At 46.7% G+C, this 22,901-nt stretch overlaps 1 protein-coding gene across 3 annotated transcripts; it reads left to right on the top strand.

The window, feature by feature from the left end:
• The first annotated feature begins 39 nt into the window (after positions 1-39).
• On the top strand, positions 40-22,602 carry kat8 (K(lysine) acetyltransferase 8). Of its 3 annotated transcripts, none has more exons than XR_009508488.1 (11): positions 40-831; positions 1,362-1,436; positions 3,442-3,617; positions 11,060-11,113; positions 12,408-12,572; positions 13,921-14,010; positions 14,490-14,630; positions 16,143-16,236; positions 16,407-16,557; positions 19,890-19,981; positions 21,985-22,121. XR_009508488.1 is itself a non-coding variant. In XM_059953421.1 (11 exons), the coding sequence occupies exons 1-11, from the start codon at positions 444-446 to the stop codon at positions 22,353-22,355; spliced, it is 1,524 nt and encodes a 507-aa protein (XP_059809404.1). In that variant the 5' UTR covers positions 40-443; the 3' UTR covers positions 22,356-22,602. The 3 variants fall into 3 exon arrangements, 2 of the variants coding, with proteins under 2 accessions (XP_059809404.1, XP_059809403.1); XM_059953421.1 differs by lacking the exon at positions 19,890-19,981 and adding an exon at positions 22,291-22,602 and having other exon boundaries at positions 12,408-12,535; positions 14,483-14,630; positions 21,985-22,139; XM_059953420.1 differs by lacking the exon at positions 19,890-19,981 and adding an exon at positions 22,291-22,602 and having other exon boundaries at positions 21,985-22,139.
• Positions 22,603-22,901: the final 299 nt, after the last annotated feature.

The raw sequence follows: 22,901 nt of genomic DNA, 5'->3' as shown, positions 1-22,901 counted from the left end.
AAACGAACAGAATCAGGAACCGTGACCCGTGACGTAGACACTGACGTAATTCATGGCTTCATTAATGCAAATTAATTTCGAGGTGTTGGACGAGTTCAGCAGAGTCCTGAAGGTCTTGGTCTGAAAGTGTTGACTGTTTTCTCTATTCTTACTGTGTTCCCACTGCATCCCATGCACATTAATCATGGTTTCAATGGGTAATTGGCGGGTTTTATCCAGAACAATGTACAAGAATACTTGTCTCCCGGATTTCCAGCATCTGTTACTGTATCTTCTGTTATCCGGCGGACTGTTTGATTGGCAGGCATGATGACCAATCGAATGAGGAGAGTCTCATACAGTTGAACCAATCGGGGCTAAACCAGAGGGGGACGGGCGGTACGCCAAAATAGCGGCAACCAATCAGAGCCTCAGTGTGTTGGGTCCATGACAGCAGCGGACCAATGGGCGCGGCCACAGCGGGACTGTACCCTCCCCTTTCTGGAAGCATTCTTCCCGCGCATGCGGCTTGTAGGGGAAAACAAAACGAAACGGTGATGGCGGCGGCCCACACGACGATGGCGACCAGTGTTGTGGTGAAGACCGAGGAGATGGAGATGGAGTCCGCGCCCGAACTCTGCCGCAAGCCGGCGGTGGAAGTGAAGAAGGAGCCGGGCGTTGCCGAGGACGCGGAGGGGCCGCGAGTGCGGCCGGGTCCGGAGCCTCCCGAGACTTCGCCCCCCAGCAGTGGCGGGCGGCATTGCGGAGGGGGAGCGGCGGCCGGAAGGGAGCAGGAGGTGTCGGTGGAGATCGGCGAGACCTACTTGTGCCGCCGGGCTGACAACAGTTGGCGTAAGGGGACGGGGGAGAGAGACGCGATGAGGGGTTGGTGCCTCGGGAGGGGAATGGGGGGGATCTGGGGAGGAGGGCGTGAGGGGTGTCGGGATGAGATTGAGGAGTGGGGAGGTTTAAGAGGGGAGAGAGTGGTGGGTAGGAGGTGAGAGACAGGTTTAGGATATAGGGCTATGCGGTAGGGTAATTCCAGGCAGTTTATACAGTAGGTTACATGATTGGCACAACTTTGTGGGCCAAATGGTCTGTAATGTGCTGAAGGTTTTCTGTGTAATAGTGGGAAAGGGGATGGGGTGTGATTAGATGGGCAGGACAAGGGTAACAGGTTTCTGATAGAGGAGCAGGGGTTGAGGAGACAGAATAGGGGTCCAGAGGTGCCACAGTTTGGGGGTTGGGGTAAAGGGAGGGAATGGGAGATTGACACAGGGATGTGGGGAAGGAGTGGGACAGTATGATTAGGGGATTGATATGTGGCTGTGGGGAGAGAGGATTTCCCCACCCACCGCTAATTGTGACCTTCTCCCTCGCAGATTCGGCAGAAGTTATCCAGTCTCGGCTGAACGAGCAGCAGAATCGTGAAGAGTTTTACGTTCACTATGTGGGCTGTGAGTATTCCCGGGGCTGGGGCGTCCTATGACTAAACATTGTTATTCCCATCCCCCAGGCTTTCTAACCCCTTCCCACCTCACCCTCCTCTGCCGTGACTTGTCTGTCCCCTATTCCATGCCCTCTTCATGTGGTGCCCGTCCTCTGCTCCTCACTCCTCACTGGGTGTGAGTCCAGACTGTGTGTGTACTTGTGATTGTGAGGGAGTCCTTAATGCCCTCTGTTGGTCGGCGTATTGTATCCTAGCTATCTGCAGCAAGACACTTTCTTGCTGTTTGTTACACTGCTGGCGTTTAAGGCAGCAATGAAGGTCCTCCACCTCTGGTGGTGTTTAAGGCGTCTTTCGTCATGTCAGTAGCTTCCTCTTGGTCCTCACTACTGTCATTCATGCAAGTGGCGGGTGGAGACACAGGGAAACAGTCACACTCAGATGTAGAAGTGCTGTTTCCGTAACAGTTTTGTGTTTGACCAGTCAGGGTTGTTAGCCCTGAGCTGAACCCAAACCAGGATGAACGGTGGTTCACTCTTAGTCTAGCCTCTACCCTTTGACCTGTTTGGCATGGGTGACCTTGCCAAGAGCCAAAGCACAAAAGCCCTGACCCCAGCTAACACAGCTCTCTGGGTCTTTGAGGCATGCAAGCCTCCAAACCACAGGTTTGTGGTCCTCTTGGAGGGATAGGCCTGACAGGGCAGTATGATATGGAGAGCAAATTGTTGCCCATGCAGCAGACATCCTCTCTTCACACAGATGATGAATCCAAAGGGACGGCAGAGACTCACAATGTGGCACTAATGGTACAGAAGTTACTAGTCAGCATTGAACTCAAAGTTGGACTGTCTTAGGGACTCCAGCTCTGGATTTTTCCCTCCGTTTACTCCCAAGTCCTTCACCCAGATGAGCTGCCAACAGACCTTCCCCTCTCCATACCCTGTGCTGTATATTAAATTGATAAAATTAAAACACAGAGGGACCCTCTGTTCCTGGAAATCACCATTGTAACCATGTACTCCAGGGACATCTGGGAATGGATGTAACCCTGGGAGAGGGGCAGGCAGTCAGCTCAAGCAGAGCCCTTGTCTGGACCAGTCGATTCCCCCGAGCAGTCTGAACTGGGTGACTGAAGGTCAGGAGCGCAGGGATGACGTGCAGCCAGAACCTGAGCCCCACGACAGGTACTCAGAGACTGAAATCTCTCTCACACTCCAGTACATATTGGTACACTGTCTCCTCAGGCCACAGAAATGGAAGGCAACTGGAGAATCTGAACCTCTGCTTGGGCCTGGTCTATGCAGTCCTCTCCACTGGAGAGCCTAGCTTCTTGCTGAGAGACTGGGATACAGCACTGTCTGACCGTACCCTTGCCACCTGCAGCCCGCCTCTGCCCTACCTCGACAGGTGTGTGGTGTGACTGCATGAGCTTCCCTCCAGAGCTGCTCATCGGACTCCAGCCCTGGAATCTTATCCGAGAGCCGGTCCCACACAACGTCAGCCATCTTTCGTTGACTCTGAGATGCAGTTAGGAGGTACCTACAGGGGTTATGAGTCAGTCTTGGATTATGGAGGCTGCTGTGCAGAGCAGCGTCTTAGCAGTAAGTTTATTAGTGTGTACGCTGATATCCCAGCTGCTTCCACTTCTGGCTGGAGGAGTCTGTGTACCACATGTACACGGAGTGTGCAAGACTAATATCCCTATTTGCATGTCTGCAGGGGCTGCTCTTCACCTTCTGGTTATATGTCTGGGCCTGGGTAACCGTGGCGAGGGAGCAGTGTCCACATGTAGCCTGGCAGTGTTTTGGGACAGTTGGGTACTATAGGGGATAAGTAACAGATATTAGAATGTTACTTGATATTTAGTGTTATTTTTAATTGTGTTTGGGTTAGTTACTGTTACTGCTTTTAGTGTTGGAGAAATCTCAGTAAAACATTTTTGTAATAAGAGCAGCTTCTCACTATGGGACTAAGACATCGTCCCATCTGACTGCCTTCCCCTTTCCTCCACACAGTCAACCGGCGGCTGGACGAGTGGGTGGATAAGAACCGGCTGGCCCTGACGAAGACAGTGAAGGAGGCAGTGCAGAAGACCAGTGACCAGTACATGAGCGAGCTCTCTGAACAGCCAGAACGCAAGATCACCCGCAATCAGAAACGCAAGCACGACGAGATCAACCATATTCAGAAGGTAAGCCGGGCCCTCTTCCTCGTGTGGGACCAGTAATGTGCACGATGCTCCTGATGTGAATCTGGTCCTGGGAATACAGATACACCAACCATTAACAGTGCTCCTGATGTGGGTCTAGCCCAGAGATATGGAGATGGGAATCGTTCATGGTGGCTCCCAGTGTGTTTCTGGCCCAGGGATATGGATTTGAGAATTGTACGATGGTGTTCCCAGTGTGTTCCTAGCTTTGGGGTACGGGAACTTAATGTTAGTCTTCCAGTGTAGATCTGACCCAGGGGTATGGATATGGGAACAGTACATTGTTGGTCCAGTGTGGATCTGACCCAGGGGTACGGATATGGGAATGAGTACATTGTTAGTCCAGTGTGGATCTGACCCAGGGGTACGGATATGGGAACAGTACATTGTTGGTCCAGTGTGGATCTGACCCAGGGGTATGGGTATGGGAACAGTACATTGTTGGTCCAGTGTGGATCTGACCCAGGGGTATGGATATGGGAACAGGACATTGTTGGTCCAGTGTGGATCTGAACCAGGGGTACGGATATGGGAACAGTACATTGTTGGTCCAGTGTGGATCTGACCCAAGGGTACGGATATGAGAACAGTACATTGCTGGTCCAGTGTGGATCTGACCCAGGGGTATGGGTGTGGGAACATTACATTGGTGGTCCAGTGTGGATCTGACCCATGGGTACGGGTATGGGAACAGTACATTGGTGGTCCAGTGTGGATCTGACCCAGGGGTACGGATATGAGAACAGTACATTGCTGGTCCAGTGTGGATCTGACCCAGGGGTACGGATATGGGAATAAGTACCGTTACGTTTTCAGGCAACAATAAATATGAGTTCGGCAAGGGTTTTTATAACAAACAACACTTTTATTAAACACCGAAAACAAAACCCCCAAAAGTAAACATACACAACGTAACCGGAAAACAACTGCTGTGCGGCAGCTTAAACAATTCTTAAAACGATGTTGCAAAAACAGTTCTTTAAAGTAGTATTGCCAAAAGTTCGAAATGCTCACAGTTCATTTAAAAGGAGAGACTTTATAAGATGATTTATATTCTCTTTCACTTCGCTTTGCTTCGATCCCCGAAGTCGAACTTTTCCCACGAAGAATTTTACGAAACGGAACGGCTTAAAGGCACTGACCTTTCCTTCCACATCCTCAATCCTTTCTGGAATTCCCAGGGATTAACATGAGAATAGTCAACGAAATCCTTCCGAATAAGGATCAAGCACAGGTCGAACCCGTTTCACCGTAGAAATCAATTCTCCTCGATCTTCACTCTCCACTAATTGTCAAACTAGCAGTATTGTAAAGAACCTGCTGGCAATGACCTTTTAAACTTTAGGCATTAGACAAATCTTCATCTTTCAACTAAATTGCGTCATCACATTAAATCACGCAGTGGCATGAAGTCAACTTGGCAAATCCAGCCACGAACTGCCCCTCCTCACAGGGAGGGGTCCTCCTTTTATAACCTGAAAAAAAACCTGTCACATGATCTCTACTGGTGGGAAAATGACGTCACTCCACCATCACAAGACCATCACCTCAAGTCCAGTATAGCTTCAACCCCAGTCACGTGACAAGGGTACCACTGTCATGTGTCATGAGTACGTAACACCTCCCTCCAAAAAAAACATTTTTGGTCTGACAAGAACAAAAATTTTTAACAATTACTTACAAGAAAAACAAATGTATCAATTTTATAACATACATAATATACAATACCATCACATAACAGCTTATAGCTCACAATACAGTAGGCGTGTTACAATTGGAAAAAAAAACACTGCATAAAAAAAATTGCATTGTACATTCAACATCGAGATAGACAATCAGCAACCACATTATCTTTACCTTTAATGAGTTATCACAATATTGTACTCTTGTAACATCAAACTCCAATTTAATAATCTTCTGTTTTTGTTTTTCATCTTACTCAGAAAAACTAACGGATTATGATCAGTGTAAACAATAAGTTTTTGAATTGTACCAACATATACCTCAAAATATTCCAAAGCTAAAACAAGTGATAACAATTCTTTCTCTATTGTCGAATAGTTTCTTTGATGCTTATTAAATTTCTTAGAAAAGTAAGCTACTGGATAATCAACCTCATCACCCTCATTCCTTTGCATTAATACTGCTCCTGCAGCCTCATCACTAGCATCCACAGCTAATGAAAAAGGTTTTTCAAAGTCAGGTGCCTTAAGCACAGGTTGTTGACATATCATTGTTTTCAATTTTCCAAATGCTTCTTGACAAGGCACTGTCCACACAAACTTCACATTCTTCTGCAGAAGGTTAGTTAATGGAAGGGCCACATTAGCAAAATTCTTACAAAATTTCCGATAATATCCTACCATTCCCAAGAATCTTCTGAGAGTTTTTTTCCCTGTTGGAATGGGAATCTCTAAAATTGCCCGAACTTTTGCCTGAACAGGAGCTACCTTACCTTAACCCACAACATAACCAAGGTAAGTCACAGTGGCATGTCCAAATTCACTCTTAGCTAAATTAATAGTTAAGTTAGCTTTTGAAAGCCTTTCAAACAATTTCGCCACGGCAATAATGTGTGCTTCCCAAGTATCATTTCCTGTCACTAAATCATCAATATAAGCATCTGTATCTTTCGATCCCTGAATTACAGAGTTAATCATCCTCTGGAAAGTACCTGGGGCATTCTTCATCCCAAATGGAAGAACATTATACTCATATAACCCAGATGGAGTTACAAATGCAGAAATCTCTCTACCTCTGTCTGTTAATGGAACACACCAATACCCTTTCAATAAATCAATCTTGTAAGGAACTTTGCTTTTCCAACTTTATCTACACAATCATCTACTCTAGGAATTGGATATGCATCTGTTTTCGTTACAGCATTCACCTTCTGATAGTCCGTACATACCTAATACTACCATCTGGTTTTGGCACCATAACACTGGCGAACTCCAATTTGAGTTAGAATGTCTAATGATATTATTCTCTAACATATTTAAATTTCTTTCTCAGCAAGTTCACATTTTTCTATGTTCATCCTATATGGATGTTGTTTAATAGGTTTGGCATCTCCAACATCTACATCCTGTGAAGCTATAGTAGTCCTTCTCGGAACATCTGGAAACAAATCCTTATATTTAAAAATTAATTTCTTCATCTGTTGTTTCTGCTCTAGCTGTAAATGTGCTAATTTCTCATCAATATTTTCTAGAATGGTTGAATTTGATAACCTAACAGAAACAATGTTGGATTTAGAATGAAAGTCAGATGAATCATCTATCATGTTCCTAGTTAAATCAAACTCATTCTCACTAACCACAACAGTCACAGTATCAGATTGTTTCTCAAAATATGGTTTTATCATATTTATATGGCAAAGTTGTGTTGACCTTCTACGATCTGGAGTTTTTATCACGTAATCCACATCATTGATTTTAGACACAATTTCATAAGGACCATGAAATTTAGCTTGTAAAGGATTTGTCTGCGCTGGGAAAAGAACCAACACCTTATCTCCAGGCTTAAACATCCTCATCCTAGCTTCTTTATCATACCAAGTCTTCATTTTCTCCTGAGCCAACTTTAAATTTTCCTTGGCTAAGCTACAAGCTTTATGTAACCTGTCCTTAAATTTCAAAACATAGTACAACAAATTAGTGTGTACTTCCTTACTAATCCATTGTTCTTTCAATAAAGCTGAAGGTCCTCTAACTCTATGCCCAAACACAAGTTCAAATGGACTAAAACCTAAAGATTCCTGTACCGATTCTCTTACTGCAAATAAAAGTAAGTTTATACCCTCATCCCAGTCACTTTCATTTTCCACACAGTATGTCCTAATCATATTCTTGAGGGTAGAATGAAACCTCTCCAAGGCACCCTGCGATTCTGGATGGTATGCAGACGAAGTGATTTGCTTAGCTCCCAATTTATAAACTATCTGTTGAAACAATCCAGACATAAAATTACTGCCTTGATCAGTTTGTATCTCCTTAGGTAATCCAAAATAAGTAAAGAATTTTATAAGGGCCTTTGTCACAGTTTTAACTTTTATATTCCTAAGTGGTACTGCCTCTGGAAACCTAGACGAAGTACATATGATAGTCAACAAATACTGATAACCAGTTTTTGTCTTTGGTAATGGACCAACACAATCTACAATAACTTTCGAACCCGTTTCACCATAGAAATCGATTCTCCTCGATCTTTAACTCCTGAACTCCGATCTTCACTCTTCACTGATTCTCAAGCTAGCAGTATTGTAAAGAACCTGCTGGCAATGACCTTTTAAACTTTAGACATTAGACAAAACTTCATCTTTCAACTAAACTGCGTCATCACATTAAATCACGCAGTGGCATGAAGTCAACTTGGCAAATCCAGCCACGAACTGCCCCTCGTCACAGGGTGGAGTCTTACTTTTATAACCTGTTTTTAAAAAAAAAAACCTGTCACATGATCTCTACTGGTGGGAAAATGACATCACTCCACCATCACAAGACCATTACGTCAAGTCCAGTATAGCTTCAACCCCAGTCATATGACAAGGGTACCACTGTCATGTGTCATGAGTACGTAACAGTACATTGTTGGTCCAGTGTGGATGTGACCCAGGGATTCGGATATGGGAACAGTACATTGTTGGTCCAGTGTGGATCTGACCCAGGGGTACGGGTATGGGAACAGTACATTGGTGGTCCAGTGTGGATCTGACCCAGGGGTATGGATATCGGAACAGAACATTGATGGTCCAGTGTGGATCTGACCCACGGGTACGGACATCGGAACAGAACATTGGTGGTCCAGTGTGGATCTGACCCAAGGGTACGGATATGAGAACAGTACATTGTTGGTCCAGTGTGGATCTGACCCAGGGGTACGGATGTGGGAACAGTACATTGTTGGTCCAGTGTGGATCTGACCCAGGGGTACGGATGTGGGAACAGTACATTGTTGGTCCAGTGTGGATCTGACCCAGGGGTACGGATGTGGGAACAGTACATTGGTGGTCCAGTGTGGATCTGACCCAGGGGTACGGATATAGGAATGATTACATTGTTGGTCCAGTGTGGATCTGACCCAGGGGTATGGATGTGGGAACAGTACATTGGTGGTCCAGTGTGGATCTGACCCAGGGGTACAGATATGGGAACAGTACATTGTTGGTCCAGTGTGGATCTGACCCAGGAATGGGTATGGGAACAGTGCATTGGTAGTCCATTGTGGATCTGACCCGGGGTACGGATATGAGAACAGTACATTGTTGGTCCAGTGTGCATCTGACCCAGGGGGTACGGATATAGGAATGATTACATTGTTGGTCCAGTGTGGATCTGACCCAGGGGTACGGATATGGGAACAGTACATTGTTGGTCCAGTGTGGATCTGACCCAGGGGTTCGGATATGGGAACAGTACATTGTTGGTCCAGTGTGGATCTGACCCAGGGGTACGGGTATGGGAACAGTACATTGTTGGTCTAGTGTGGATCTGACCCAGGGGTACGGATATCGGAACAGAACATTGTTGGTCCTGTGTGGATCTGACCCAGGGGTACGGATATGGGAACAGTACATTGTTAGTCCAGTGTGGATCTGACCCAGGGGTACGGATATGGGAACAGTACATTGTTGGTCCAGCGTGGATCTGACCCATGGGTACAGATATGGGAACAGTACATTGTTGGTCCAGCGTTAATCTGACCCAGGGGTACGGATATGGGAACAGTACATTGGTGGTCCAGTGTGGATCTGACCCAGGGGTATGGGATCAGTACATTGTTGGTCCAGTGTGGATCTGACCCAGGGGTACGGATATGGGAACAGTACATTGGTGGTCCAGTGTGGATCTGACCCAGGGGTATGGGAACAGTACATTGTTGGTCCAGTGTGGATCTGACCCAGGGGTACGGATATGGGAACAGTACGTTGTTGGTGCAGTGTGGTTCTGACCCAGGGGTATGGGTATGGGAACAGTGCATTTGTAGTCCAGTGTGGATCTGACCCAGGGGTATGGGAACAGTACATTGTTGGTCCAGTGTGGATCTGACCCAGGGGTACGGTTATGGGAACAGTACATTGGTGGTCCAGTGTGGATCTGACCCAGGGGTACAGATATGGGAACAGTACATTGTTGGTCCAGTGTGGATCTGACCCAGGGGTACGGATATGGGAACAGTACATTGGTGGTCCAGTGTGGATCTGGCCCAGGGGTACGGATATGGGAACAGTACATTGGTGGTCCAGTGTGGATCTGACCCAGGGGTTCGGATATGGGAACAGTACATTGTTGGTCCAGTGTGGATCTGACCCAGGAATGGGTATGGGAACAGTGCATTGGTAGTCCATTGTGGATCTGACCCGGGGTACGGATATGAGAACAGTACATTGTTGGTCCAGTGTGGATCTGACCCAGGGGTATGGGAACAGTACATTGTTGGTCCAGTGTGGATCTGACCCAGGGGTACAGATATGGGAACAGTACATTGTTGGTGCAGTGTGGTTCTGACCCAGGGGTATGGGTATGGGAACAGTGCATTTGTAGTCCAGTGTGGATCTGACCCAGGGGTATGGGAACAGTACATTGTTGGTCCAGTGTGGATCTGACCCAGGGGTACGGTTATGGGAACAGTACATTGGTGGTCCAGTGTGGATCTGACCCAGGGGTACAGATATGGGAACAGTACATTGTTGGTCCAGTGTGGATCTGACCCAGGGGTACGGATATGGGAACAGTACATTGGTGGTCCAGTGTGGATCTGGCCCAGGGGTACGGATATGGGAACAGTACATTGGTGGTCCAGTGTGGATCTGACCCAGGGGTTCGGATATGGGAACAGTACATTGTTGGTCCAGTGTGGATCTGACCCAGGGGTACGGATATGGGAACAGTACATTGTTGGTCCAGTGTGGATCTGACCCAAGGGTACGGGTATGGGAACAGTACATTGTTGGTCCAGTGTGGATCTGACCCAGGGGTACGGATATGGGAACAGTACATTGGTGGTCCAGGGTGGATCTGACCCAGGGGTACGGGTATGGGAACAGTACTTTGTTGGTCCAGGGTGGATCTGACCCAGGGGTACGGATATGGGAACATTACGTTGGTGGTCCAGTGTGGATCTGACCCAGGGGTACGGATATGGGAACAGTACGTTGGTGGTCCAGTGTGGATCTGACCCAGGGGTACGGATATGGGAACAGTACATTGGTGGTCTAGTGTGGATCTGACCCAGGGGTAGGGATATGGTAACAGTACATTGTTGGTCCAGTGTGGATCTGACCCAGGGGTACGGATATGGGAACAGTACATTGTTGGTCCAGTGTGGATCTGACCCAGGGGTACGGATATGGGAACAGAACGATAATTTCCCAATGCAGCCTCTAATCCTCTCCTCACCGTCACCTTGATGTTGTGTTTCAGACGTACGCAGAGATGGACCCAACCACGGCAGCACTGGAGAAGGAACACGAGGCGGTGAGTTACCTACTCCTAAAGCTATGAGCAGTCCACCCCCATCTCCCCAAACTTGGACAAACTAGGTTTGTTCTCTCCTGAGCGGTAGAGACTGAGAGAAAACCTGACTGGTTATTAAGATTGAGGGGCATGGCTGGATAGATAGACAGACAGAATCTTTATTCCAGTGTAGTAATGTCAAACACAGGAAAGCTTGCAATCCAGGTGAGTGGCTAGGAGGTGTGTAGGGCAGGGCTTATTTATTGGACACGTGGACCATTCGATAGGCTCGTAACAGTGAGGTGGAAGCTGTCCTTGAGCTTGGTGAGACACATGTTCAAACTTGTGTATCTTCTGGGAGGAGGGAGGTGAGAAAGGGGAATGCCTGGATTGGATTGGGTCTTTGATTGTGCTGGCTGCTTTACTGTGTAAACTGAATCCCTGGAGCAGAGGATGGTTTCTGTGACGTGCCAGCAAACCTCTGTGGTTTCTTACAGACTCGGGCAGAGAGTTGCCGTTCTGAGCCACGTGGGATTCTTTCTAAAGTGCATGGATGTAAAACCTGATGTAGGTTAATTAGGCAGGAATGCAGAGCGACAGGGAATGAAGGAATGGCAACACAAGATGCTGGAGATCAGGCAGCATTTGTGGAGGGGAATAAGCAATTGACAATTCGGGCTGAGAGGGGGCAGAGGCCAGAATGTGGTAGTGGAGGGGCAAGGGGTATCGCTGGCGGGTGATGGGTAAGGGTGGGAGGTGGCAAGTAGAAGAGATAAAGGGCTGAGGAAGTAGGAATTAGTGGACCATGGAAGAAAGGGGCTGGAGGAGAGAATCCAGAGGGAGGCTGATGGACAGGTGAGAGGAGAAGGGGTGATAGGGGAACCAGAATGGGGGATTGGAAAACGAGGGGGAGAGATGACCTGACAGACACTCATTTGAATTGCCGTCTCACCTGGAAGAACTGTTTTGGCCTGAATGGGGGTGAAGGAGAATGTATGGGGGCAAGTGTAGCTGGAGTAAGTGCCGGGAGGGAGATCAGTGCAGGGTGCGATCCCTGTGGAAAGCAGAGTGATGAAGGGAAAGCTGTGCTTAGTGGTGAGATCATGTTGAAGTTCATAGAAGTTATGGAGAATGTGTTTGATACAGAGACTCGTGGGCTGGTAGATTTGGACAAGTGGAATGTGCATCGCCATGTCTGTGCAGGTGGGGTGAGTTTGAATTTCTGTCACATTCAGTGCTGGAATGGTGAGCAAATGGCTTTTCCTGCACTGTTCTAACTGGCTGTGTCTCTTTCTCCACCCTCCTGTGCACGTAGATCACCAAAGTGAAGTACGTGGACAAGATCCAGATTGGACACTACGAGATCGACGCCTGGTACTTCTCGCCCTTTCCTGATGACTACGGCAAGCAGCCCAAGCTGTGGGTTTGCGAGTTCTGCCTGAAGTACATGAAGTTTGAAAAGACCTATCGTTACCACCTGGTACAGCTGCCGCGGTAAAACGAGTGGGGAGGGTGGGACGAGGACATAGAACTCCCTCATCAGATTCCTGAATGGTCCACAACCCTGTGAACACTGCCTCACTATTTTGCTCTTTCTGCACTATTTTCATATATTTTATTGTAACTAAATCTAATTTTATTTTACTTTGTGCTGCTACCACAAAGCAAGTAACTTCATGACATGTCTCACTGATTAAAAACCTAATTCTGATCACATGACAGCACGAGAGGCCTTTCAGCTGTGTTGACCTCTTAACCCATCCCAAGATCAATATAACCCTTCCCTTCTCTCATAGCCCTGCCTTTCATCCATGTGCCTCTTCAGTGTCTCAGGTTTGTTGCCATATCTGCTGCTACCATCAGTTCCACCACTGTGTAAAATTTTTTTTAAATACTTTCTCTGAAATCCACCCCTCCCTATACTTTTGTTCAATCATCTTAAAATTATTCCCTTTTGTGATGGCCATTGCTACCCTTGGAAAAAGTCGTGGTGGGCGCATTTAATCTGGGAGTGGGTTGAAGGGTTAGCATAACTTTGTGGGCTGTCGTACTCAGAGCAGTTTGTTCAAAGTTGATTTTATTTACACTGGTGCAGAGAAACAGTTACAGCAACGTTATAGGCAAATCAGAAACCAGCATGTGACACGTGAAATTTGTTATCTTAGCAGCAGCAGTTCAATACATAATCTAGCAGAGAGAAAATAATAATAAATTTAATTTTAAAAAAATAAACAAGTATCATTCTCAAGAACACTATGTTAAACTCTATTATAATCTGTTTAGCTTCTGCCTGAAAGGGGTTGCTGGGGCAATGAAGAGTGAATGTCCAGGGTGATTACTGAGGTGGCGAGGTCTATACTCAGACCATGAAGGGGAGGCTGGTTTCCGAGATGTGCTGAGCTCTGCCCACAGTTCTGGTTTTCTCTGAGTGCACTAACCACTCTGCCCAGAAGAGGTTCACAGGACTGACCCCATGAAGCAAAGGCTTTGAGAGGCATTTGATATCTCTGGCCTGCTCTCAGAACAATGGTGGGGGGGTGGGTGACAGGAACATCTCAATGAAACTTCCCAGACACTGGAAAGGCCTGGATAAGGTCAACACGATAACAGGACGTTTCCATCCAAAATCCAGGGTGAGAGGGGGTCACATCCTCACATAAAGGATTTTACAGCCTGGAGGATGATGGGTGGATGGAACAAGGAGGTGGCAGAGGAGAGTCCTGTTATAATATTGGCATCCATGGGGGAGTTTGAAAGGCAGGTGGGTTATCATTAATTTGCCTGCGGACTGATCTCTCTCTCTCTCTCTCTATCTCCTCCCTGTCCAGGCCCAGTGCCAGTGGCGTCAGCCCCCTGGAAAGGAAATCTACCGTAAGACCAACATCTCTGTCTACGAGGTTGATGGTCGAGACCACAAGGTGAGAACAGTGGGAGAATGGGGTGGGAGTGATGAGAAGGAGTCCCCCTCCTGGGCCAGACACACGATTAGGCAGAGAGGGATACTGTTCTGGACACAGTAACAATTGGTTAGGGACGCCAAGAGCCCAGCTAATGAAGGCAATCATGCATTTCTCCCCCTCCCCTGGAAGGGCTCTGTGTTCTTGCTTTCATTTTCAGTCCTTTAAAGGTGAATGCTGATGCTGCATGTACGATCCTTAAATGTTGTAATTGGCCTTCTGCTTCCACTTGCACTGGCAACTGATTCCATGCATCCACCATCCTGTGTGGACAAGTTTGAGTGTTTGTCCCTGGAACTTGGTAGGAACTGATGGAAGCAGTTGTGCACGCAGGAGCTTTTTCTCTTGTGCTCTATTGGGGTGGGGGGGCGGTGGTGAGGGGTGGGTTCTGGGACATTACTGGCCTCTCTAATCAGCCTTGCCTTTCCTTGAGCTCACAGATCTACTGTCAGAACCTTTGCCTGCTGGCCAAGCTCTTCCTTGACCACAAGACCCTCTACTTCGACGTGGAGCCATTTGTCTTCTACATCTTGACGGAGGTCGACCGGCAGGGAGCCCACATAGTCGGCTACTTTTCCAAGGTTTGGATGGGTGGGGAGGACAGTGTAATGATTATGCATGAGGAAACCATGCAGGTGTGGGCCTCTCATACTGACTGGTCCGACATTCCGCTCGGTAAGGAGGGCACTGGGTGTGAGGAAAGTTGCTTGAGGTTGCAGTGGGACCTGGACTGTCTGGCGAAGTGGGACCAGGAGGGGTAGATGGAGTTTAACTCTGTCAGATGTGGGGTTTTTCACTTTGGAAAGTTAAACGAGGGCAAGTGTTAAACTGAATTAGAGGTGGTTTATTACTGTCACATATACTGTATTGTGTAAAAGTCTTTAGCAACCTTTTTATATGTTTTGGTTTAGATGTTTAATTTTTGTCTTCTGCTGTAGTGTGTCTTTAGAAAAGAGCAAATTTTTATTTTTGAAAGCATCTTTGCTTAATAGATTTTTTTTACATGTACCAAGATTTTTCACGATACAGTGAAAATCTTGTATACTGTTTGGGCAAATAAGATATCACACCGTGCATTGAGGTAGAACATGGTCAAACAGAAACAATGCCGTATAAAGAGCAAATAATAAGTTCTGGATTAGTGAGGGCATCAGAGGTTATGGGGAGATGGAGTTGAGAGGGAAAATAAATCAGATGTGATTCAATAGACATGATGGGACAAATGGCCTAATGCTGTTCCGATGTTCAAATGAAGTTGTACAGTCACAGAGAAGCTGCAGTACAAGTAATCAATAGGTGCCAGATTGAGTCTGTCTTATGCTAGGGTTCTAGGAGAATTTCCTTCAGCCAGAGGGGGTATCCAATCCGTGGGCAATATTCATCACCACAGAGGATCATGGGGGGGTGGGGGGGTAGATTTCAGGCCAGGATTGCAAGAGGCTCAGGGGGGTTGTAATCTCAGTCAGCTTCATCACAGGGATAATCTTCCCCATCAAGGATATCTTCAATAGGCATCGCCTCCGTGGCATCCATCACTAAAGACCCTCAGCATCTGGGATATGCCTTCTTCTCTTTACTACCACTAGGGGGGATGTAGAGGAGCTGGAAGGCCCACGCTCAATTCAGGAGCAGCTTCTTCCCCTCTGCCATCAGATTCCTGAACAGTCCATGAACCTTTGAGATTCATCTTTTCCGTTATTTATTCACAACTTGCAGTAATTTATGTCTCGCACTGTACTGTTGTCGCAAAACAACAGATCTCACATCAGGTCACTGATAATAAACCTGGTTATGATCATTCAAAGAGGCACCACTGTCACCTCTTGCTTTCATGTGTCCCAGAGCGGACAGAAATGACCAGTCAGAGTGGTCTCCGTCCCACATCTGTAGCAGTTTGGTCAGGGTTAGATGATAGCAGGAAGCTGCTCAAACTTCTGAGAAAGTAGACTCTTGGAGGAGTGTAGGGTTGGAGGTTGAAGGAGTTACAGAGATAGGCAGGGGAAGGAGATGATGCAGAGCCGGGGAGGGATTCCTTGCCACCGTTACGTGAGACGGTACATATCTCAACACATGCCTGTCTCCCTGTTGCACAGGAGAAGGAATCTCCAGATGGCAATAATGTCGCTTGCATCCTAACCTTGCCGCCATACCAAAGGAGGGGCTATGGCAAGTTCCTCATCGCCTTCAGTAAGTATGCTGGTATCTTGGCGTTTCACAGCTCCTTTTCTGCGTCCATCCTGTTCATCCCTCTCTTCCCTAAGCGCTGTCCCTCTAGAGTTGCGTGTATGTCACCCCCACCCCTTCTCCGGTACCATTGCTCGTCTCTCTATAACCTCTGTCCTCTCGGCCCTGGGCAGGTTATGAGCTGTCGAAGCTGGAGAGCACGGTGGGCTCACCAGAGAAGCCGCTGTCTGACCTGGGGAAGCTGAGCTACCGCAGCTATTGGTCATGGGTCCTGCTGGAGATTCTCCGTGACTTCCGAGGCACCCTCTCCATCAGAGACCTCAGGTATGGTGGGGTGGCTGCTGAGCGAGACATCTGTATATGGATGCCCCAATCCCTTTCTTTTAGCAGCTTCCTACTCTAATTTTATGCCATGAAATAATCTAACAAACCTCTACCAGGTCTCCCCTCAGCCTCTGCTGTGCCAGTGAAAACAACCTCTGTTTATAGCCCTTGCCCTCTAATCCAGGCAGCACCCTGATGAGCCTCTCCTGCTCCCTCTGCAAAGCCTCCCCACCCTTCCGACAAGAACTAAATGCAATACTTCCAGGTACAGCCTGACCAGGGTTTCATAAACTGCAACATCACTTCCTGCCTCTTGCACTCAACACTCTGATTGATGGAGGCAAATGCTTTCTTAACGACCTGTGCAACCTCTTTCAGACTTGAACCCCAAGATCCCCTGGTGCATTGAGGCAGAAAATGGATGTGATTTGGAATGAGTTATATTGGCACTTTCGAGCATAGAACAATACAGTACGGGCCCTTTTGGCCACAGTACGAGGAGTGATTGATGTCCTAAGGTAGAAGGAGTTAATTTTATATAACCTAGCACGTTTATTTTTCAACATAGTTCCCTCCTCCACGTATGCGGTCGTGAGCAAACGGATCCCTTCTTTGTAGAAGTGGCTCACAGCAGGGGTGATTGATAAGTTTGTGGACTAAAGTAAAAGGAGATGAGTTATTAACTTCAAGCTTTCTGCATAATCACTCAAAGAGTTGAACTGCATGTGCATGTAACGAGAGCGTCTTGGACCTCCAGGTGGTCCACGAACCCTAGTTCGTAGCCTAAGGTAGAAGCAGATGAGTTATACAGCTCTTGTTACGTGTAAATGTAGGAAAAATAAATGTGCTAGGTTTTCTAACTCCTTCTACCTTAGGGCACGAACTTATCAATCACCCCTGGTATTTGCTACACTACCATCAATCCTCTACCCTCCACATTTCTTTACATCGATGTGTCTACAAGAATGAACCTAGAACATTATGAAACAGTTACAGCATTTACCATGGTCTGTAAAAAACTATTTTGAACATCTCGTATTCATGACTCCAATCATCTTGCAATGTATCCATTTCCACCCTGTCCACTCTATCTATGCCTCTTATACGCCCTTATCAAGCCATTTCTCATCCTCTCTCCCTGCACAGAGAAAAGCCCTAGCTTTCTGTGGACCCCAGCAATCCTCTGCTCCTGTAATTGCTAACTTTTCTGTTATTAATCTTGAACTTCACCTTTAGCTTGACCTCCAAAGGTGAATCCCTTCTTCCATTTGCAGCTTCTCAGTCCAGTTCTGTATCCTGTCAAATGTCCCCCTAACCTACAACCATCTCCTACCCTTCACCTCCAGTCTTTACGTAATCAACAAGCTTCCTAACCCACCCTTCAACTTCCTCATCTGAGTCATTTATATTAAAAGAAAAGTTGCAAAGAGCAGGGGTCCCGGAACAGATCCCTGTTGGGTAACACGGACTGCCTCCAGGCAGAATATGCTGCATCTACATCCATCTTCTGCTCTCCAAGGGGTCCATCTAGAAGCCTTATCCTAACTTGGCAACAAATACGTACAGAAACAAGCTGGTACAAGCCCACATGGACACACTGATACGCTCAGATGCACAATCTGGGCATGTGCTGTGGGTAGTAGGCTCCCCATACACAAAGGACCAGAACCAGCCAGCCACGATTCCAACTTAACAACATCCCCGAGCCTGTCAGGAAGGACCCCCAAATAGGTGGTGAGGAGTACCAAGCAGTAGGGGAACCCCGGTGCACAATTTGAAAAGTGGGGATTTCTCTGTGTCCAGCATTCAGTGTATGTCCCACCCTAAAACTCCATTCCGCAATGCTCCCCGCCATTCAGTTTATGTTTAAGCTTTGTACATCAAGGTCTATTTGTTGCTCAGTATTACCCATTTCTTCCCTCATTAGACCTTGCAAAATGCACCACTCGTGCTGGTCAGGGTTAAATTCCATCTGCCATCGCTCTGCCCATTTTACCAACTGATCAGTCCCACCCGAAACTCCCACACTACCACAGATTTCAATATTGTCTAAAGTTTCTCTGCCAACCTGGTAATTTTGTACATCCTGTGGCTGCGTTTCCTCCCACATCCCAAAGGTATACAGGATAGTGTGTTAATTGAATGCATTGGTGTGATTAGGTGGCAGAACATTGCTATGAGGTGCTATGAGGGCCTGTAACTGTACTAATTCTCTCAATAAATTTTGAAAATAAATGTATTAGAAAAGAGGAACGAGCTGGTGTTCTTGGGCCATTCAGAAATCTGATGACGGAGGGGAAGAAGCTGTTCCTGGATCTTTGAATTTGAGGCTTCAGGCTTCTGTACCTCCTCCTAGAGGGCATGACACAGGTGGTGAGAGTACATAATGCTTCCCCCGAAGGTGTCTCTGGTGTTGAGGAGGTTTGGGCCCATGATGAAGCTAGCTGAGTCTACAGCCCTCAGCAGCTTCTGATTCTACCTGGTGATATAATCAGTGAGAGATTCACTGGAGATTTTGACTTAGTAACTGTCATACTCTGAACAAAGTAGAATTGCTGACATGTATTATTTGTGATTGCGTCAATGTGTTAGGTCGGGGTATATATAGATAAGCTGGTTGAGTGGGTTCGCAACAACCACCTTGCACTTAGTCAGCAAAATCAAGGAAATGATTGTTGACCTCAGGCAAGGGACATGACCATCATCAGAGGAGAATTAGGCCAGTCAGCCCATTGCATCTACTCCACCATTTCATCACTCTTCTCCTGCCTCTCTCCCAATGACCTTTTGTGCGGACTAATCAAGAATTTCTCAACCTCTGCCTTAAATGTACCCAATAACTTGGCCTCAATAAGTGGTTGTGGCAACCAATTTAAGTCACCACCTTCTGGAATTCCTCCTCATCTCCATTCTAAATAGACTTCCATCCAGGCTATCAAGCAGTAGTAAATCAAGGCGACTAGACTTGCTGTGTTGTCTAGAAGATGATTCGTCACTCATTTGAGAGGCTTCTTCAGTTCTGATCCATGGTGGGTAGCTTTCCAGTTTATAAAGTGAGTTGTTTAAAGATATAGCAATTATATGAGGCAATGAGAGGGTCATTAGTCTTATCTTTGCATGAATGGAGGTGTGAATTGTTGTGGAGGCACTGGAGTAGAGATGCTGGGACTGCATTGTAAGTAGGTGGTGGTGGTGTACCCCACCCCTTCTGTTCAGTGATGGGTTTTCCAGTTTGACCAAGATAGCTTCTTTAACCCCTCCTTCAACTGCCTGTCCTCCCTGTCCAAAATGTGCACATTGTTGTCATCAAAAGAGTGTCCCTTGTCCTTCAGGTGGAGATGTACAGCCGAGTCTTGATGCTTGTGGCTATCCTGTTTCATCAAAACGACAAAAACCATCAGGGACATCAGCCCAACAGACAGAGGTAAGGAGCAGACAGAAAAACATAGCTCACATGTAGCTGGAGTTTCAGAGAAACTCAGAAGGATTTTCAACAAACATCAAAACTGTTTTTTTTTCAAACGTACACTCTCACTCATCCACCCCAAGGATCCTACACACAAACTTAAACACAGCAATATTGTATATGCTATCCAATGCAGTGAGATCTGTATATCAACAACTTCACAAATGGAGGGCTAATACCTTAGGTCAAGACTCAGCTGTATATCTACTCCTAAAGGACAAGGGACACTCCTTTAATAGCAATGTGCACATTTTGGACAAGGAAGACAGGTGGTTTGAAAGATGGGTTAGAGAAACCACCTTTGTCAAACTGGAAAACCCATCCCTGAACAGGGGGTGGGGGGTACTTGCAAAGCATCCTAACGTCTCTATCCCAGTGTTTCCTCATGCAAATATAAAACTGTCTCATTACCTCTGCAACTCTGAAAGACCCTCATGTGTTGCTATACCCCAGTTTATAAACCAGAAAACTACCCACCATGGATTAAAACTGGAATGAGTGGCAAAACATCTTCTAGACAACACAGCAAGTCCAGTGCCTCGATTTACCTGGATGACGGAAAACCTTCATGGACTCGATTGAAGCTGTGCCCTCTGGTCTGAAGACTGACCCACCATAAGAAACATCAATGCCTCAGTGGCATGTGTTACGACATAGTGAGCAGCTTCAAGTTCCTGAGCATCCACATGAAGATGTGTCTCTGGCCAACACATTATGAAGGAAGAAAGGTGGTGAGTCTAATTATGACTTGGGATGTCATTGCAGACTACAACAACTTTGGACAGATGTTTGGTGGAGAGTGTTCTGACTGGTTGCTTCGCATCGTGATGTGGAGGCTCTGAGGCACAGGGTTGCATTGGAGTACTCGGCCAGCTCCATCATGGGCATAATCCCCACCCCACTATCGAGGACATCTTCAAGAAGTGGTGCCGTCGGAAGGTTGCATCCATCATTTTAACCATTATCATCCACAACGTGTCTTACTACCACAGGAACTTGTAGACTCCCACCCAACATTTTAGGAAAAGCCTCTTTCCATCACTACTTTTTACTTTAACATTTTTTTTGTAATTTGTAACTATTTTCATTGGGCATCTCTGGAGATAAGGTTGTTAACCCCTCGCTAACAGCCACTGGACTCAGCTGTGAGAAAACCATCTTTCTCAGACTATTTCTAGGGTAGATTATGACCTGGGTCCTGCCCACCCAAACCTTGATTTCTGTGACTTGCTGCTCCCAAGCAATCCCGTCGGCAAGAAATAAGAGACCCTACATGGCATAAAATTATAAAGGAAATATATTTATGAATGTTAACTTAACCAAATAGTTAAAAGAAAAAAAGAAAAAAAAAATTAAAGTCACATGTGCACGTAAGTTGGAGCACATCTTGAAGTTGTCTTTAACCCTCAGTCCGCGTGAAAGCATGCACCACTTTGCGAATGTCGCTTGAAATACACCACAATCAAATGAGCTCTCCAATGAAGTATTGGTCTTTCCTCCTTGAAGCCATTCATCTGCACAAAGCTCCTTGTGCCACAGGGACAGCATCCTCAACCACCTGTCTCCTCCCAGCTCCCACCAATAAAGACCTGGACCCACACCAGTGTCCTTCGCCGAAACCTCGGTCCAGCGTTCCCTAGAACCTTTTCCCAATTTCACCATCCTGATTGGCTGACACCACATTCCTAAGTAGAACAAAGCCTTTTCTTAGCCCAAACCCAAAGAGGCTGAAAGCAGAACTGCTCTTACAGGACAGCAGAAGTGCAATGCGTACTACATAGCAGTAAAAATCATTTGTCTCTGTGCTGCTGCAGCAAAAATGTCAGTAAGATTCTGACCTTTGGAAATGGAAGGAAGCACTAGGAGGAATGGGAACTGAGGGGCCCTGGCTAAAGCCCCACAGCATGAGGCAAATGTGACCTCTCTCTCTGTTCTATTTCCCCCCCCCCCCAATTCCACAGCCAAATGACCAGCATCACCCAGAATGACATCATCAGCACACTACAGTCACTCAACATGGTGAAGTACTGGAAGGGTCAGCACGTCATCTGTGTCACCCCAAAACTGGTGGAGGAGCACCTCAAGAGTGCCCAGTACAAGAAGCCCCCCATCACAGGTAAAAAAAAATCTCTTCCTCTTGCTCCTGTCCTCATCACCCACTCACAGAATGTTAACTGGACATTGAACAAACTGCTGTCACTGACCCAGGTTTGAAATGTTCCGTATCAGCAGAACCCCAGTAATTTTCCTCTCCCTCTCTATTACAGTTGACTCCATTTGCCTCAGGTGGGCCCCTCCCAAGTACAAACAGCTGAAGTTGTCCAAGAAGTGAAGAGGGGATGGATGGCAAGGATATTGTTGGGCAGTGGAGCTCAGTGGTAATGGACAGGGATCCTCGACCCTCCGTGGTCCGTCTGTTGGGAGCATCTGCTTGACCTTTGATCTCAGCACACCATGTGAGCGAGTCTCTGCAATTGTGGGTGTGAGTGTGTAAGAGCATTTATGTCTCAGTGTGTAAATAATCTCTCCTGGTCTCGCTGTAATACCTGCACTTCTCAATAATAAACTTATATTTTGTATGGGTGGTTTCTGTCTCCACAGGGACTAATTAGGGTTCAAAGCAGTGTTCTGATCCCTCTTTCCACAACAACCCTGGACATCCCACACCCTGCTGTTGGAGGGGCAAGGTAGTACAGCAGTTCTAACACAGGAATGCAAGTCACAATGCTGACCATTTTTACAGGTGCTGCCATGAGAAGGGTGGGTAGTACAGGAGGTTGCCATACCAAAACATCAGCAGCTCTTACTTTCACTGAGCGCTGTGGTGCTAAAGTCAGACCCTGCAGTTCCCATGTCGTCCACTGCAGCTGCTTCTATT

Source organism: Hypanus sabinus, chromosome 29 (assembly GCF_030144855.1).
Source record: "Hypanus sabinus isolate sHypSab1 chromosome 29, sHypSab1.hap1, whole genome shotgun sequence".
NCBI classification, from domain to species: Eukaryota; Metazoa; Chordata; class Chondrichthyes; order Myliobatiformes; family Dasyatidae; genus Hypanus; species Hypanus sabinus.
The sequence above is the reverse complement of the archived record's forward strand: the minus strand, read 5'-3'. Positions and strand labels throughout refer to the sequence as shown.

Coding starts and splice junctions, on each gene's coding strand:
- kat8 (XM_059953420.1), top strand. CDS start 444: ATGGGCGCGGCCACAGCGGGACTGTACCCTCCCCTTTCTGGAAGCATT. Junction 14,011..14,489: donor TTGATGGTCGAGACCACAAG/GTGAGAACAGTG, acceptor TTGAGCTCACAG/ATCTACTGTCAGAACCTTTG. Junction 22,140..22,290: donor CAAGAAGCCCCCCATCACAG/GTAAAAAAAAAT, acceptor TCTCTATTACAG/TTGACTCCATTTGCCTCAGG.